The sequence below is a fragment of the Marmota flaviventris genome, chromosome 15 (genome assembly GCF_047511675.1).
Source record: "Marmota flaviventris isolate mMarFla1 chromosome 15, mMarFla1.hap1, whole genome shotgun sequence".
Taxonomy (NCBI): Eukaryota; Metazoa; Chordata; class Mammalia; order Rodentia; family Sciuridae; genus Marmota; species Marmota flaviventris.
This window is the reverse complement of record NC_092512.1, coordinates 44,300,438-44,319,337: the sequence shown is the minus strand read 5'-3', so window position 1 is coordinate 44,319,337 and position 18,900 is coordinate 44,300,438. Positions and strand designations below refer to the sequence as shown.

The following is an 18,900-nucleotide window of genomic DNA, read 5'->3' as shown; positions in this document are numbered from 1 at the left end:
TGGCCAGTTTTCCCAAGCACCCTCAGCAATCGCTCTTTCTTAGGAAATAAACTCTATACTTTCAAAAATGTTCACAAAACATTCTACTTGTTTGTCTGTCTTAGAAGCTGATTCTCTCATATTGGGTATTAGCTCCTGAAGACCCTCTCAATGGAAAGTAATCATTCTCCCACCATTCCGGTAATTCATGTAAAAAACTCGTACTTGCATATACCTGCTTAATATTGATCTTGTTCAATATTATATCCCCATTTACATCTTCGCTTTCCAAGTCCAATTTTTTTCACATGGTCATAAATGTCTGAAGATAAAATATTCTAATAGAAATTGATTAAGAACACTATTTCTTCCCAGCCCAACTTCCCTTGGGTCATGCTTCTATGCACAGTGATGCTGGAGGGGCTGGAGAGTCTTTGTGAGACCTGGTTAAGGGGAAGTTCCCACAAAATATGGGCATTAACAGAGATAAAAATAAAACTCCTCATTTGGATCTATAACAAAGACATCATCAAGGCACTGGCTAGTTAATGTTTGCAATTTAAATATCTAAGTTTCTACACAAGAAAACTTGAAATGTCCTGAAATCCTAGAAATATCAAGAGTTAATAGGGACTTTCTCAATTCGACACTTTAAACTTAATGTGATATTATTAGCTGGGTATAAACAAAACAAAATAAAACTTTATAGTGTATTTAGAGAGTGCCAAATAATGTTAATTAGCACATGTATTACATTTTGGGTGGTGAGAACACTTGATATCTACTGTCTTAGAAATTTCAAGTATATAATATGTTATTATTTACTATAATTATTATGATTCACAGTAGAGCTCTTGAATTTATTTCTCTTGTCTAACTGAAATTGTGGATCCTTTGACCAACATCTATAATTCTGCCACCTCTAGTCTCTGTTAAACTTTATGAGTTTGACATTTTTAGATTCCACATAATAGATCAGATCATGTGGTATTTATCTTTCTGTGCTTGGCTTATTTCATTTAGCACAATGTCTTCCAGGTTAATCCATGTAGTTGCCAATGACAGTATTTCCTTCTCTCTTAAGGCTGCATTGTGTTTGTGTGTGTATGTGTGCATTGTGTTTATGTGTGTATGTGTGTGTGCTACACACACCTACACATTTATAACACATTTTTTAAAAGTCTATTCATTTATCAGTGGACACTCAGGTTAATTCCATACTTTGGCTATTGTAAATAATGTTCCATGAACATGGGAGGGCATATATGCTTTTGATATACTGATTTCATTTCCTTTGGATATATACTCAGTACTTGGGTTGGTGGATTTTATGTTAGTTCTATTTCTAGGTTTTTTTTTTTTTTTTTTGTACCAGGGATTGAACCTTAGGGGTGTTTTACCTCAAGCCACATCCCCAGCCCTTTTATATATTTTATTTTGAGTCAGAGTCTCACTGGGTTGCTCAGTGCCTCTCTAAGTTCCTGAGTCTGGCTTTGAATTCACAATCCTCCTGCCTCAGCCTCCAGAGCACCTGGGATTACAGGCATGTGCCATCATGCTCTATTTCTAGTTTTTGGAGGAACTTCACAAATTTCCATAATGGCTGTGCTTGTTTACATTTTCACCAACAATGCACAAGATTGTAAGATAGTTCCCAAGGTGTGTATATGGTGATATTTTTTTGCCTACCTATTTTTCCTCCTTTTCTGGCTCCTTGGAGAATAATCATCCTCTCACTCTTAGTCCATTGATTCCTATAAGCCAAGATTCTCTGCCTTCAGGGATAGGAAGAATCCCAGGCTTAACTGGTTAGAGATTTTTACCTCTCTGATCAAAATAATAATTTGTTCTCAGGACATTAGGCATACTTTTCAACAGCTTTTTATTGATGTTTTATGTTAGAAAGTTGTACAACTTTTGTTATTTTTCTAACTTTTCTTTGAGAGATCTTGCTGCTTTTTTAAAAAAAAGTCACTTTTATTGAGATAAAATTTACACTTCATTACTTTTTTCAGCCTCTCATGGTCTCTGAGGCCATCATTTTTTTTTTTCTTTCTGCAGGTAGAGTTAGCTCCTATGTTCAGTTTGGCCTTCCTCCCTTGGGTCAGTTTGAGAATCTTTAAGTTCATGATGATTAGGGTCTACATTTTCTTGCCACCTACACAGATCTGGTTGCTAGGATCTCTCAAGCAGGGATCAATAAGAAGCTGTACAAGACACAGCAGATTCTCTCTTTCAGGGCAGGACTGAGCAAACAGTTTTTCCTGGTCATGAAAGAGTTCTATGCCCTGCACTGGTTCCTCTCCAGAGCCACAGTATTCAGGCCTCCCCAGAACTCCAGCAGGTCAATGGGCCTGCCATTCTCTGAGGAACCTCATGTTTATGATCCCATCCTTTTTCTCCTCAATGGTGAAATCCCAGTTTTCCCTCCAGCTCTTGAGGAGAGATGAGCTGATTCCTCTCTTGTTTGGTGTGTTCCATCTCTTGTTTGGTGTATTTGGCATTAAAGCATGCAGTTGAGTACCTAAGTTGTAGCATGAACTTTTACTGGAATTTCCCCTTCCTGGCCCAGCCATGTCTTTTCTAATCTGATGGGTTATCAGAACCGAGAAGAAGCTGGGCGAGAGGATGTCCTAAAATTTCAAAACTTCCACCATCTTGAATCCCAGGTAAATTTTTAACCACTTATCTTAATACATAAAATCCTTTACTATTTAATGTATGTTGTTAACCTCTCTTGGCACTGTCTCAAGTGAATCTCTTTAGTTGAGCATACCAAATGACTCTGCATTCCAGAACTAAGCAAGCTCTTGTAGAACTCTGTGCCATTGAATAGATCCTGCAATCTAAAATAGTCTCCTCACCTTCACTCCTCAAACATCCACTCCTCATTCATTTTTTTTTTTGCCCATGTATTATTCACCATTTCCTCCTCTTAGAAGTCTTCTTTGGGATTCCATCATTCATTCCCCATCTTAACATTTTGGTTATATTTAAATTTATATTATATTTATATTTTCATAAGACCATAAAAGTGAGGCAAAAACATTGTAGAAATTTTGTGTAGGACAAACTCAAGTTTTAGAAGGTTGTCATTTGGAAATGTCTCATTGTATGTGATAGAAAACACAATCTGATGTAGCACAACTAAGAAGCAAATTAATCGGTTTTATAAATGAAAAGTCCTGAGGTAAGATTGGAATGTCAGGGAGGAAATGAAATGTGTAGCTGATGGGCCATTTGGAGTGACTCAAGATTCCTATCTTCCCACTGCCAAATGTTAAGGGATTCCAGACATTTCCACCAACTCTTTTTTAATGAGAGCATATGTGAGATAAGCTGAAAAATAAAGCGAGAAAGACAAGTTTTGGAGGGAAAAGTGAGAGAAAGAAGAAGAAGAAGAGGAGGAGGAGGAGAAGGAGAAGGGGGTTGGGGGAAGGAAGAGGGAGAACATATTGTGGGACACTTTCATATTTGACTCAATAGCTATCCCTACTTTCTAATTGCTAACCTAGAACAATACCTCTAGTTCTCCTTTTCTTCCAGACCTGAAGTTGTTGATTAAAGAAGTAGCACAGTATTGCATCTTAATTTCCTTTCATTGGGTTTTATTGTTAGTATTTTCTCCAAATTCCAAGCTCTTTTTCTCTTATGGAATTACTGGTAGTTGGCCCTTTTTTCTTAGAATGAGAAGTATTTTTGTTTTAGCAACTCTAGGCTAAATACGGTACTTTTTAAAAAGTTAAACCAAAATGTGAAGAGGTAGGGTATAGTCATCCTTCTAGTGCTAACTTAGTTCCAAGACCTGCCTTAAATGCCAGCACTTACAAACCAGATTGCTGACTCTCATCATGTTTATATGACATTCTAGAGCAGCCTCTGCCACCGACTCCACTGCAGTCACTTTTATTGCATTCAGACTAAGAAATATGGACATAATTACCCTAAGTACATGTATGAAGACACAACTGGTGTGACTCTACTTTGTGTACAGAGACATGAAAAATTGTGCTCTGTATGTGTACTATGAATTGAAATGCATTCTGCTGTCATGTATAACAAATTATAATAAATAAACAAACAAACAACAACAACAAAAAGAAATACACTACCAATAAACAAGCAATCCAGATGGTTTTTGAAGAAGGTCCTTGGTAGAATTCTCACCTATTTTAATCATGGCTAAAATGTGTCTTGTACTACTTGAGAAATATTTTATGTATGATTACAAAGGTCATTTTAAAAATAAATTTAATTTAATTTAAAATGTAAAAGTTCAACAGTAAAAATGAGTGATATTGGAACTAGACTGTTAGGCCCCATAATGTGAATAATGATCTATCCTCAAGTATAGGCATTTCTACTGCCACCTCTTTCCTGTTTGTAACTTGTATAGTACTTTACACCAAATCAGATGTCCAACATTAAATTGATAGACTCAAATGGATTTGTCAGAACCTAACATAGTAGTTGCTTAATGCCAGGGACCAACTACAGACAAGATCACGTTAACGAACCTGTTCCAATTCATGTTTTGTTCATATTTAAATCACCAGTGGTCCTTTAGAAAGGTCTATAAAAATTTTCTATGTGCATGTAACATACAAACTATATAGACAGAAATATCTATGAGGAATTAATAATTTTTTTTTTTAATTTTTTATTGTTGGCTGTTCAAAACATTACATAGTTCCTGATATATCATATTTCACAATTTGATTCAAGTGGGTTATGAGCTCCCATTTTTACCCCATATACAGATTGCAGAATCACATCAGTTACACATCCATTGATTTACATATTGCCATACTAGTGTCTGTTGTATTCTGCTGCCTTTCCTATCCTCTACTATCACCCCTCCCCTCCCCTCCCCTCCCCTCTTCTCTCTCTGCCCCCTCTACTGACATTCGTTTGTCCCCCTTGTATTATTTTTCCCCTTCCCCTCACTTCCTCTTGTATGTACTTTTGTATAACTCTGAGGGTCTCCTTCCGTTTCCATGCTTTTTCCCTTCTCTCTCCCTTCCCCTCCCACCTCTCATCCCTGTTTAATGTTAATCTTCTTCTCATGCTCTTCGACCCTACTCTGTTCTTAGTTACTCTCCTTATATCAAAGAAGACATTTGGCATTTGTTTTTTAGGGATTGGCTAGCTTCACTTAGCATAATCTGCTCTAATGCCATCCATTTCCCTGCAAATTCTATGATTTTGTCATTTTTTAATGCAGAGTAATACTCCATTGTGTATAAATGCCACATTTTTTTTATCCATTCATCCATTGAAGGGCATCTAGGTTGGTTCCACAGTCTAGCTATTGTGAATTGTGCTGCTATGAACATCGATGTAGCAGTGTCCCTGTAGCATGCTCTTTTTAGGTCTTTAGGGAATAGACTGAGAAGGGGAATAGCTGGGTCAAATGGTGGCTCCATTCCCAGCTTTCCAAGAAATCTCCATACTGCCTTCCAAATTGGCTGCACCAATTTGCAGTCCCACCAGCAATGTACAAGTGTACCCTTTTCCCCACATCCTCGCCAGCACTTGTTGTTGTTTGACTTCATAATGGCTGCCAATCTAACTGGAGTGAGATGGTATCTTAGGGTGGTTTTGATTTGCATTTCTCTGACTGCTAGAGATGGTGAGCATTTTTTCATGTACTTGTTGATTGATTGTATGTCCTCCTCTGAGAAGTGTCTGTTCAGGTCCTTGGCCCATTTGTTGATTGGGTTGTTTGTTCTCTTATTGTCTAATTTTTTAAGTTCTTTGGATACTCTGGATATTAGGGCTCTATCTGAAGTGTGAGGAGTAAAGATTTGTTCCCAGGATGTAGGCTCTCTATTTACCTCTCTTATTGTATCTTTTGCTGAGAAAAAACTTTTTAGTTTGAGTAAGTCCCATTTGTTGATTCTAGTTATTAACTTTTGTGCTATGGGTGTCCTATTGAGGAATTTGGAGCCCGACCCCACAGTATGTAGATCGTAGCCAACTATTTCTTCTATCAGACGGCGTGTCTCTGATTTGATATCAAGCTCCTTGATCCATTTTGAATTCACTTTTGTGCATGGCGAGAGAAAGGGATTCAGTTTCATTTTGTTGCATATGGATTTCCAGTTTTCCCAGCACCATTTGTTGAAGATGCTATCCTTCCTCCATTGCATGCTTTTAGACCCTTTATCAAATATAAGATAGTTGTAGTTTTGTGGATTGGTTTCTGTGTCCTCTATTCTGTACCATTGGTCCACCCGCCTGTTTTGGTACCAGTACCATGCTGTTTTTGTTACTATTGCTCTGTAATATAGTTTGAAGTCTGGTATCGCTATACCGCCTGATTCACATTTCCTGCTTAGCATTGTTTTTGCTATTCTGGGTCTTTTATTTTTCCATATGAATTTCATGATTGCTTTCTCTATTTCTACAAGAAATGCCGTTGGGATTTTGATTGGCATTGCATTAAACCTATAGAGAACTTTTGGTAATATCGCCATTTTGATGATGTTAGTTCTGCCTATCCATGAACAGGGTATATTTTTCCATCTTCTAAGATCTTCTTCTATTTCTCTCTTTAGGGTTCTGTAGTTTTCATTGTATAAGTCTTTCACCTCTTTTGTTAGGTTGATTCCCAAGTATTTTATTTTTTTTGAAGATATTGTGAATGGAGTGGTTGTCCTCATTTCCATTTCAGAGGATTTGTCGCTGATATACAGGAATGCCTTTGATTTATGCGTGTTGATTTTATATCCTGCCACTTTGCTGAATTCATTTATTAGCTCTAATAGTTTCTTTGTAGAGCCTTTTGGGTCTGCTAGGTATAGAATCATATCATCTGCAAATAGTGATAATTTAAGTTCTTCTTTTCCTATTTTGATGCCTTTAATTTCTTTCGTCTGTCTAATTGCTCTGGCCAGTGTTTTGAGAACTATGTTGAACAGAAGTGGTGAGAGAGGGCATCCCTGTCTTGTTCCAGATTTTAGAGGGAATGCCTTCGATTTTTCTCCATTCAGAATGATGCTAGCCTGAGGCTTAGCATAGATTGCTTTTACAATATTGAGGTATGTTCCTGTTATCCCTAGTTTTTCTAGAGTTTTGAACATAAAGGGATGCTGTACTTTGTCGAATGCTTTTTCCACATCTATCGAGATGATCATATGGTTCTTATTTTTAAGTCTATTGATGTGGTGAATAACATTTATTGATTTCCGTATATTGAACCAGCCTTGCATCCCAGGGATGAATCCTACTTGATCATGGTGCACAATTTTTTTGATATGTTTTTGTATCCGATTCGCCAGAATTTTATTGAGGATTTTTGCATCTAGGTTCATTAGAGATATTGGTCTGTAGTTTTCTTTCTTTGAAGTGTCTTTGTCTGGTTTAGGTATCAGGGTGATGTTGGCCTCGTAGAATGAATTTGGAAGTTCTCCCTCTTTTTCTATTTCCCGAAGTAGCTTGAAAAGTATTGGTATTAGTTCCTCTTTAAAGGTTTTGTAAAACTCTGCTGTATACCCATCCGGTCCTGGGCTTTTCTTAGTTGGTAGTCTTTTGATGGTTTCTTCTATTTCCTCAATTGATATTGGTCTGTTTAGGTTGTCTATATCCTCCTGACTCAATCTGGGCAGATCATATGACTTAAGAAATTTATCTATGCCTTCACTATCTTCTAATTTATTGGAGTATAAGGATTCAAAATAATTTTGGATTATCTTCTGTATTTCTGAAGTGTCTGTTGTGATATTGCCTCTTTCATCCCGTATGTTAGTGATTTGAGTTCTCTCTCTTCTTCTCTTCGCTAGCATGGCTAAGGGTCTGTCGATTTTGTTTATTTTTTCAAAGAACCAACTTTTAGTTTTGTCAATTTTTTCAATTGTTTCTTTTGTTTCGATTTCATTAATTTCAGCTCTGATTTTAATTATTTCTTGCCTTCTACTTCTTTTGCTGTTGTTTTGCTCTTCTTTTTCTAGGATTTTGAGATGAAGTATGAGATCATTTATTTGTTGGTTTTTTCTTTTTTTAAGGATTGAACTCCAAGCAATGAATTTTCCTCTTAGAACTGCTTTCAATGTGTCCCATAGATTCCGATATGTTGTGTCTGTGTTTTCATTAATCTCTAAGAATTTTTTAATTTCCTCCTTGATGTCTTCTATAACCCATTGATCATTCAGTAACCTATTGTTCATTCTCCAAGTGATGTATTCTTTTTCCTTCCTTCTTTTATCGTTGATTTTCAGTTCCATTCCATTATGATCAGATAGGATGCATGGTATTATCTCTACTCCTTTGTATTGTCTAAGAGTTTCCCTGTGACATAATATATGATCTATTTTTGAGAAGGATCCATGTGCTGCTGAGAAAAAAGTGTAACTGCTTGATGTTGGGTGGTATATTCTATATTTGTCAATTAAGTCTAGGTTATTAATTGTGTTATTGAGTTCTATAGTTTCCTTATTCAACTTTTGTTTGGAAGATCTGTCCAGTGGTGATAGAGGTGTGTTGAAGTCTCCCATGATTATTGTATGGTGGTCTATTAGACTCTTGAACTTGAGAAGAGTTTGTTTGATGAACATAGCTGCACCATTGTTTGGGGCATATATATTTATGATTGTTATGTCTTGTTGGTGTATGGTTCCCTTGAGCAGTATGTAGTGTCCCTCTTTATCCCTTTTGATTAACTTTGGCTTAAAATCTATTTTATTTGATATGAGTATGGATACTCCTGCTTGTTTCCGAAGTCCATATGAGTGATATGATTTTTCCCAACCTTTCACCTTCAGCCTATGTATGTCTTTTCCTATCAAATGCGTCTCCTGTAGGCAGCATATTGTTGGGTCTTGTTTTGTGATCCATTCTACTAGCCTGTGTCTCTTGATTGGTGAGTTTAAGCCATTAACATTTAGGGTTATTATTGAGATATGGGTTGTTCTTCCAGCCATATTTGTTTATTTATGTTACTAAACATGGTTTGTTTTCCACTTTGATTATTTTCCCCCCTTTAGTGTCCTACCTCCCACTGTTGGTTTTCATTGTTATTTTCCATTTCCTCTTCCTGTAATGTTTTGCCAAGGATGTTTTGAAGAGATGGTTTTCTAGCTGCAAATTCTTTTAACTTTTGTTTATCGTGGAAGGTTTTAATTTCATCTTCCATCCTGAAGCTTAATTTCGCTGGAAACACAATTCTTGGTTGGAACCCATTTTCTTTCAGTGTTTGAAATATGTTATTCCAGGATCTTCTAGTTTTCAGAGTCTGTGTTGAAAGATCAGCTGTTATCCTGATTGGCTTACCCCTAAATGTGATCTGCTTCCTTTCTCTTGTAGCTTTTAAAATTCTCTCCTTATTCTGTATGTTGGGCATCTTCATTATAATGTGTCTAGGTGTGGGTCTCTTATGATTTTGCACATTCGGCGTCCTGTAGGCTTCTAGGATTTGGGGTTCTGTCTCATTCTTCAAGTCTGGGAAGTTTTCTCGTATTATTTCATTGAATAGATTGCTCATTCCTTTGGTTTGAAACTCTGTTCCTTCCTGTATCCCAATGACTCTTAAATTTGGTCTCTTGATGTTATCCCATATTTCTTGGATGTTCTGCTCATGGTTTCTTAACAGTCTTGCTGAGCTGTCTATGTTCTTTTCAAGTTGAAATACTTTATCTTCATTGTCTGATGTTCTGTCTTCTAAGTGTTCTACTCTGCTGGTAGTATTCTCAATTGAGTTTTTAAGTTGGCTTATTGCTTCCTGCATTTCTAGGATTTCTGTTTGTTTGTTTTTTATAACCTCTATTTCCCTGTATAGTTGATCTTTTGCTTCTTGGATTTGTTTATGTAATTCATTGTTGAAGTGATCTTTCATTGTCTGATTTTTTTGTCTGATGTCTTCCTTGAGACTCCAGATCATCTGAAGCATGTATATCCTGAATTCTTTATCTGACATTCCATCAGCTGCAGCTATTACCTCTTCTAACGTTGAGTTGACCTGCAATGCTTGTGGTCCTTTCTTTCCTTGTCTCTTCATACTGTTCGCGTTCCTTTCTTCTTGGTGAAACTGTTGTGCTATTGAATTTTCCCCCTATATATTTATATTGGTCTTGTATAGTTGCAAAGTCTCCCTCGCAGGCGCGGGCAGCGGCTCTGCCCCTCCTCCAATTGGGGCAATGTGCCTACCACACCGGCAGGCCGCTGGGCCTGCTCTGCCAGTCGGTAGCAGGTCCGCTGACCTTGCAGGCGCGTGCGGCGGCTCTGTCCCTCTGCGGGCCGCTAGGCTTGTTCTGTCGGTGGTCGCAGTTCTACCTACTTTGCAGGCGCAGGCAGCGGCACTGCCCCTCTGCAGGCCTCTGGGGCTGTAGTGCCAGTAGGTCGCAGGTCCGCCTACTTGGCAGGCATGGGGGGGGGCGGCTCTACCCTTCCTCAGGCCACTGGGCCTGTTCTGTCTCTCGGTTGCAGGTCTGACCTGTTCTGATGGTGGTCTCAGTTCCGACTACCTTGCAGGCGCGGGGGGGAGGGGGCGGCTCAGCCTCTCAGCAGGCGGCTGCTCCTCTTCTGCCGGTGGGTCGCAGGCCCGCCTACCTTGCAGGAGTGATTGGAAGCTCTGTCCCGCCGCGGGCCACTGGGCCTTTTCTGTCGGTGGTCACCCTTCCCCTACCTGGCAGGCGAGGGGGGTGGGGGGCGGCTCTGCCCCTCAGCAGGCCGCTGGGCCTGCTCTGTGTTTGGTCCCAGTTCCCTCTACTATGCCGGCGCAGGGGGAGGGGGCGGCTCAGCCTCTCAGCAGGCGGCTGCTCCTCTTCTGCCGGTGGGTCGCAGGCCCGCCTACCTTGCAGGAGTGATTGGAAGCTCTGTCCTGCCGCGGGCCACTGGGCCTTTTCTGTCGGTGGTCACCCTTCCCCTACCTGGCAGGCGAGGGGGGTGGGGGGCGGCTCTGCCCCTCAGTAGGCCGCTGGGCCTGCTCTGTGTTTGGTCCCAGTTCCCTCTACTATCAGGAATTAATAATTAAAAATTATTTCTTACTTGATCATCGAAGGAGCACACTTGATTTTTTTTTCCACTCTAAGAAATTATACCTGAGAGATAGACTAGGGTCCAGTTAATGGGAAATGGATAGGTTCATGAATTAGCCAAGTCACTGTACCATTAATTGAACATACATTTGAACTAATGAGTAATTTTCTCCCATTTAGGAAAAAAATGCCAGATTTTTTGGTTGAATAAATAGAACTATTAAATTATTTCATTTGGCCTCAATCGTGGATTATATCTTGATGTTATAAGATGGTCCTAATCATTCTGGTCTTCTTCACAGGGTTGGCCTTTGCTATTCTCTCATCTGTGCACCCAGTGTTTGGTTTATATGGGTCTCTGTTTCCTGCCATCATCTATGCCATATTTGGAATGGGACGACATGTTGCCACAGGTAATAATTCCTGCCTATGCTTATGCTTCTCATGTTAGTGATAAAGGAGACTCAGAGTGATTGTTCCATACTGATTACATTTCCAAAACAATTCTAACTTCACTGTTGGAAAATATCAGCAAATATTGCTTCTATATATTTCTGTGTTTTGGATAGTCAGTGCACACTGTGATTTATTGCTATCTTACTGTGTAACCAAGGTTATTGCGAAGGATTCTTTGCATTTTTAAGTTGTAAAAAGACCATGAAAAATCTGGGCACAGTGGTGCACACCTGTAATTCCAGTGGCTTGGGAGGTTGAGGCAAAAGGATTGCAAGTTAAAAACCAGCCTCAACAATTTAGTGAGGAACTTAGTGAGACCCTGTCTCAAAAAATAAGGAAAAGGGCTGAGGATGCAGTTCAGTGGTTAAGGGCCTCTGGGTTCAATCCCCAGTACCAATTAAAAAATAAAGACCATGAAAGAGGGGGAGGGTTTACAATGAGATAAGAGGAAGTAAGAACTTGAAGGAAAACACAAAGACTATAAAATTTAGTAATTCAAATACTGAAAAAATGTCTTACACATGTGTTTGATATTTGGGCTAAATGATCTTCTAGGTTTCTTCCAGGCTAGATTCTGTAATACCCTTTAATTGGTATGTATCTTGCCTTAAAACATGAGCAGTCATGATTATTCTGCTACTACAGAAGGCTGGTTTGGTGTTAAACTTGGGCATAGGTCTCCTTTTTTGTTTGCTATCTATGTGATCTGGACAAAATTTTAAAGCTAGCTCTATTTGCTTCTTCCTTAATAGTAAGATGCCCTCCTGCTGAATTTCATATAATCATACTGAGAACTAGATAATTGATGAACAGTGTCTAATTTAGTACTTGCTTCATAAAGTTTAATAAAGTTAGCTGTTATTAAAAATGACACTTTAATCTTAAATACTAATAAAGTACTTTAAAATGGAAATATATACACATTTCTATATATTTTCTGTGTGTCAGATCTTAGCCTCTAATCATTTTGCAACCATATCTTCAGGGATCACTTTGTGTTATCGATTGTAGTAGTTTCCTAATGCTGATGTAACAAATTAGCATGAGTTTAGTGGCTTAAAACAAAACAAAGTTATTGTTCAGTTCTGGAAATCAGTAATCTGAAATGAGTATCACAGGACTAAAATTGAGTCAGCAGGGCTTCATTCCTTTCTGGAAGCTCTTAGGAGGGAATGCATATTCTTGACTTGCCTGTCTTCTAGATGTTTCCTACATCTTCAAGGCAGCATTGTGGCATCTTCAAATCTCTCTCTGACTCTCATCTTTTTCCTCCATCTTCCATATTTAAAGAACCTTGTGATTACATTGGATATACATAGACAATCCAGGGTAATCCTCTTAAATTAAGATCAACTGATTATCAAACTTTAATTCATCTGTAACATGAATTATTCCTTGCCAAGGAACATAGCATGTTCACAGGTTCTAGGGATTAGCATGTAGACATATTTGGGGGACATAGTTTTGCTTACCATATTGACACATAAAATTTTTCATAAAATATTTTGTGTGTAATGTTTGGTTTTTTATATCCATAACTTTGTTATGGGGAAGGATTGACAGCAAACCATCATTTAAAGTATTGCTACCTAAACTCTTCTCTGTGAATCTGCATTGCATGGGAGTTTGTTAGAAACACAAAACCTTGGTTTCTACCTCAGACCTACTGAAATACAATCAGCATTTTCACAAAATCTCCAAGTTTTACATACACGCATATGCATAGTCAAGAGCCACATAATGAAATTTTAGTCAACAATAAATGACATAGAAGAACATGATCCCATAATAAGAACCTAGTGACACCATAGCTATCTTAGTTTGAGTAAGTACAATTATGAATGATGGTATTTGCCCGAGAGAAATTGCTTACAATGCATTTCTTATAATGAATCCCTGTTATATATATACCTGTATATAAAATATCAACATTATATATATATATATATATATATATATATATATGTATATATATAATATATACATATATATATATATATGTATGCATATGCATGCATCTTTATGTATACATAAGTTTCAAAACCATTCATATACTATTCATTAGGTACTTTATTAAGAGCATTACATGTTACTTTGTCCTATTTCTTACCTATTAAGTGGGCATTATTATCTGCATATTTCAGATTAAAAAGAAAATAAAAACAACCACAAACTCTGAAATTCAGAAAACTTCCTGGGAGGGCACAAATTAAAGTCAGAGGTGCATGGTTTACAATTTAGAGGTGGCCAAATATAAAGCCTAAGTTTTTTTCTTTTTTCATTTCTTGACAATGTGGTATTTTAGAATGAACTTTTCTTTTATATTAATGCAAAAGAAGAACACAATAATGAATTAGACATTCGTAAAGCTTATTAGTTAATTATCCTGCTTTTTCATTTCTGAATAGTTTATTTTCATTTTTGAAAGATTTTAATATGTTCTTAGAAAAAACTGACTGGCTTATAGATTCAGAATGGACCTCACAGAATTCCCTCTGTTTAACACAAGAAAAGGCAAAACAAAGTTTACCAATAGGCCATAATTACATTACGAAGTAAAAAATGTACAGTTTGATAATATGTACATGTACCTTTACATAAACCATTTTATTACCTAGGTAATCACTGAAGACATTTGTTGGTTGAGTAGTTTTGAAATTACCATTTATATAAGACCTCAACTAACAAATTATTTAATAAATTATTAACAGCTGTAGGAAACTTATGGTCTATAAGGTAAAAAATAGATATAATTTCTGTGACAAGAAATAATCAATTAACTTATTCCTTTGGCTATAAAAGGAAAAGATGGAAACATGGGTAAGAATCCAATGGAAACAGAACTAAGGAAGACAACCAATATGTGACAATTCAGATTTACTTGTCTTTAAATTGGACAATTTTTTGGTACATGAGGAAGGGCCATCTAAATGGCTTTTCTGGGAGAAGAAAAATGAACAACTTAGAGAAAACTTAGGAAGATAATATAAGAAATAAAAATAAACAATCATTTTGCTTTGTGGTCCAGGAGATTTAAAGATTTAAAGCAACATCTGATTCACTTTCAGGACAATCCTGCTGTAACACATCCTGAAAAATATATCTTATCAAGATAAGATTCTATAGTGAATGTTCCTTCCTTAATAGTCCCTATCCTGGGTGCTAGAATCTTATCTCTCATCATCAGATATATTCATTCCCGGATGCATTCTTAATTTAGTTTTTTTTTTTTTTGTTGAGGACAATAATCAAGATGATTTATTTATGATTTATTGAGGATGACTTTGCTCACTAAAAGAACTCTTCAATTTTCCGTATATGTTTATGGACCATCAACTCTAAGAGTAAAGAATAACAGACCATAAGAGAGCAATTTGATCTTAATCTTACTAAGAATTGTCTGCCTAACATTTATTAGGAGCTAACCACATGCGATTAGATGTTTGCTATTTGATATGTGCTGTATTTTATTATCCCATTTTTAGCTTCATAACAACCCCATTGGGTGAGAAATGCCATCTGTTTACAGATAAGGAGGTTGAAGGGTGACAGTTCTGGGACTTAAGGCCACCTTCATTAGAATCTATAATCACCACATTGTTCTAAATCCACAGCACATCCTGCCCTTCTTATTTAAAGCCTCTTATCCATTGAGACAAGAAGATTGTGTGTGTGTGTGTGTGTGTGTGTGTGTGTGTGTGTGTGTGTAGGGAGGTATGTTCCATTGAGACTCATATCTGTTGGAGTCCTGTTTTGCTTGCCCTGTGCTACTCCATGCTTTGTGTTCTATGGACATCTTGCCAAGTCCATTTTTTGCAGTCTCCGTTATAACCTGGAGCAAAATAAGACTGTAAGTAGTGATTTTGGGGGGGATGTTTGCACAGTGCAGCAGTGTTTGTTTGTTTTTTAACCCAAGTTTTCTGAGCCTTTCTGTGGGAATGAGCATTTCCCCATCCAAGCGGCAGCATTTCAGGCAGTCTTTACCAAGATGACAGGCATAGGAACTCTTGACAGGAAAAGGGCACTCACTGAACATGGTCCCACACATGTAGAAGGCAAGGCTGATTCTTGGTAAATATTGCCAGCCTTATCTAGCAGCAGTAGATGTATATTTAATCATTTTATGAGTCACAGGACATTGTTATACTATAGTAAAGCTACACTTGGTTATGAGATCACAGTAGGGAGAAAGATTTAAGCCTGGTCAGGAGTAACTAGAATAGATCCTTGTGAATATCGAATATCAGCCAGCATTGAAAGACAAGTAGCATCTGCATAGGAGCATTTCAGTCAAAGAGTTCATATGTAACCACTGAGTTTACTGAGGTCTTTGAACTTACCTCCTTTAACTTCTCCCCTAACCCTGAAATATAGGTATTATTAATTGCCCCAGTTAATGGATGAGCTAACTTAGACCCAGAGTAAGGCACTATAGGTCACATTATTGATAAATTGAGGTACTGGATTTAAATGCAGGCCACAATCTTAACCACTGCCCCTAGGACATTTTCCATGCCAGTATGCAGAGAGGAAGGGAAATACATGGCCCAGGAGTCATAGCAGATAGATGAGTATGTTTGCCTGTTAACGAATGTATGTATACAGAGAACGCATGTATCTACTTCTTTCATAGAGAGGGGTGAAAGGTGAAGTGGGGATACAGATATTGTTTCTCATAGATCTGTTTGGCTTTGCAATATGGCATCAACTTTAATGGTAGAATTCAACAATTTTGATTATATCTTTTTCTTGAGTTACTAATTGAAGGTTCTCTGCATCTCCTTTTAGGCACCTTTGCCTTGACATCCTTAATATCAGCCAATGCTGTGGAACGGCTAGTCCCTCAAAGCAGCCAGAACCTCACCACGCAGAGCAACTCCAGTGTACTAGGCTTATCTGACTTTGAGGTACAAAGGATTGGAGTTGCTGCAGCTGTTTCCTTCCTGGGAGGTGTGATTCAGGTAAGTAATACTGAGGCTTGAGAAGGCACAAAGGGACCCAGTAGCAAGGGAAGCTCTTGTTCATGGGCTTTTCGAGGTGGATAAAGGGCAGATGTATTTTATCTTCTATATTGTCTACTACCAAGAATAATTACTCTATAAGTGCTGGTTAAGTGAAAGAGCTAGAATCAAGAAATTGAAGTTACAGAGTAGCTGTTGCTGGCTTTTTAATAATGAGCCTTCTAAAAAATGTTTATTAAAAGTGGAATAGGCTTCCTTGGAAGGTAGCCAGACCATCCTTGTTTTCACACAGTGACCAGATTGTCCCTGGAAGGGAATGTCATGATTAAAGTTCCTATAATGGGAAGGAGATGAGATAAGACTCTGAGAATCCTTCCCAACATTTTATACTGCCTATGCTAGTTACAAATGGTACTTAGCTTGTGTTACAGGTTTGCTAGTCTAGGTCATCGGACTCAGATCTGGATTAGTTCTTGCCCCTTTCCAAATTAGGTGTGTATGTTAATGCCAAGTTCGCTACAGTCTATTTTTTTCAAAATATTTGACTATGTAATTTGCTGTTTTTAATCAGTGTTCAAAATTAGATAACTCAGACATGACTATTAAATAAGTATAGACAAGGCATTGGATATTATATAGGGAATTGTCTATTTCATAGACACTTTTGCTTACTCCCTCACTGTAAACTGAATTCTATGTACACAAACTTCCCAAATGACTGTTTTCTGGGTTGGTAGGAGCTCTTATTTTACAGTGCCATAATTACAAGGTCAAAGATTATGTAAAGGTCAAGAAGGGAGACAAATAGTTGATTATTGCTTGGAATTGGATGGAAAGAAGAAAGGAGGTGACCTAGAAGAAAGAAAAATAAAACTCTAAGAGTTACATTGCCTTCTAAATGTGTCAAAAAGACTGAAGAATTACGGATGTGAGATGAAATGAGAATAAGAATTCAGGTCTTCACAGTTATGAGAAAAACACACCATCTGAGTAGCATCTTTTTCAAAGAGATGGACCAGTTGGTATTTTCCAAGGCATAGGTCTGGTTGCCTGGGGGTTCTGTAATCTTTGTTTTTCCAAACATGGATGACGTCAAGTGTGTTCCAAGACTTCACAGGCTGGCTGGCTAAGTGTCCCTTTCCTCCTCATTTGGTCTGTGTGAGGCGGTGAAATACCTGTCATCTGTCTTCATTTTATTTATTTATTTATTTTTTTAATCTTAGAAATATATTTGAAACATTTTACAAAGTGCTATGATTTTTAAAAATATAAAAAGTCTGTAAAATTTATAAGACAAATATTTCAACAGAAAATTGTTCAAAGCACAAAAGAAAAAATGATCAAAATATACATAAAAGAATGTCAAGCTACCAGTATGTAGATATCAATAGATGAATGGATTAAAAAAAGGTCTTCATTTTAGAAATAATCAGCCATGTGAGCTGGTGATTAAACATGGATGTGCTGCATTGGATTGGATATAGGTTTCCCTTAATTTCTGTACATGCAAAATAAAAATGTTTGTACTAAGATGGCAAAGACAATATATTTTCTCCTTGTTCTGTTGCTTTCCATTCATGTTTCTCATTGAATTTATGAGTTATAATAAGTTTCAACTTTCTTTTATTCTATACATCATGGAACAAATAGTTTTAGGTGCGTATTACTATATTAAATGTCTATAAGAATACATAATCAGCAAGAAGACCAGGAATGATCTGCTTAGTCTCATTTTAACCATTTTCCTAAGTCCAAAGCAATAATCAGGTGTTTTATTATTTTCTAAGCATATTTGGGGAAGGATTTAAATGATAAAACAGAAAAGTAGAAGCCAGGATTCTAACATAAAAAGTAAATCTCATTTTCCAGACTGAAACTCCCTAGAATTATACGAGTAATACAGGATATTATTAAAGATAATAAAAATAATTTCATTTTCATGGCCTTTTACTACATGTCAAACCAGATCCAGATAGTTGCATGCTTTCTCTTATAACTTCATCAAACATCTGCTTTTCTTCCCCCGTTAGCTCTGGTCCTGGATATGTGACCTGTGTTTTAGCCAATTTTCTAACAGATGGCTGGACTTTATTTGACCTCCAAACTTATCTGTCCATTGTCATCCAGATCCTTAGAGTCTTTTAGATCTCTTGGATCCAGCTCCTTCGTCAATTTTTCTTTTCCTGCTTATTTGAAATTCACTGACTAGGAGGGAAGTGACTTTGTATCTGAGTTCTATAAACACTGGTGTTGTTTGCTTGTTTGCCTCCTGTTACACTGATTTGTGTGGTATTGTTCTTAAACATCATTTGTTCTCAGGTGTTCCCCACCCCCCAAGACCCAATAGATGAGATAATTTAGGTGAATAAAAATATATGGTTAAGGTGTCTCTAACAATCACATCTGATCTAATCCCTAGAGTGTGTAGGTTAGAAATGCTCTCAAGTAACATATAGCATACTCTCAGGACATTATGCCATACAGACATGAATTGCATTTGGTATTCCAGGAAGTCACAGAAGCAGGGTCTT

At 37.3% G+C, this 18,900-nt stretch overlaps 1 protein-coding gene across 1 annotated transcript in view; it reads left to right on the top strand.

The window, feature by feature from the left end:
- The window catches only part of Slc26a7 (solute carrier family 26 member 7), a 108,131-nt gene that overhangs the window by 15,215 nt on the left and 74,016 nt on the right, over positions 1–18,900 (top strand). Inside the window, exons 3-4 of the mRNA XM_027952229.2 lie at positions 11,255–11,365; positions 16,197–16,369. Coding sequence (XP_027808030.1) covers positions 11,255–11,365; positions 16,197–16,369 — 284 coding nt within the window. The remainder of the gene's footprint in view (positions 1–11,254; positions 11,366–16,196; positions 16,370–18,900) is intronic.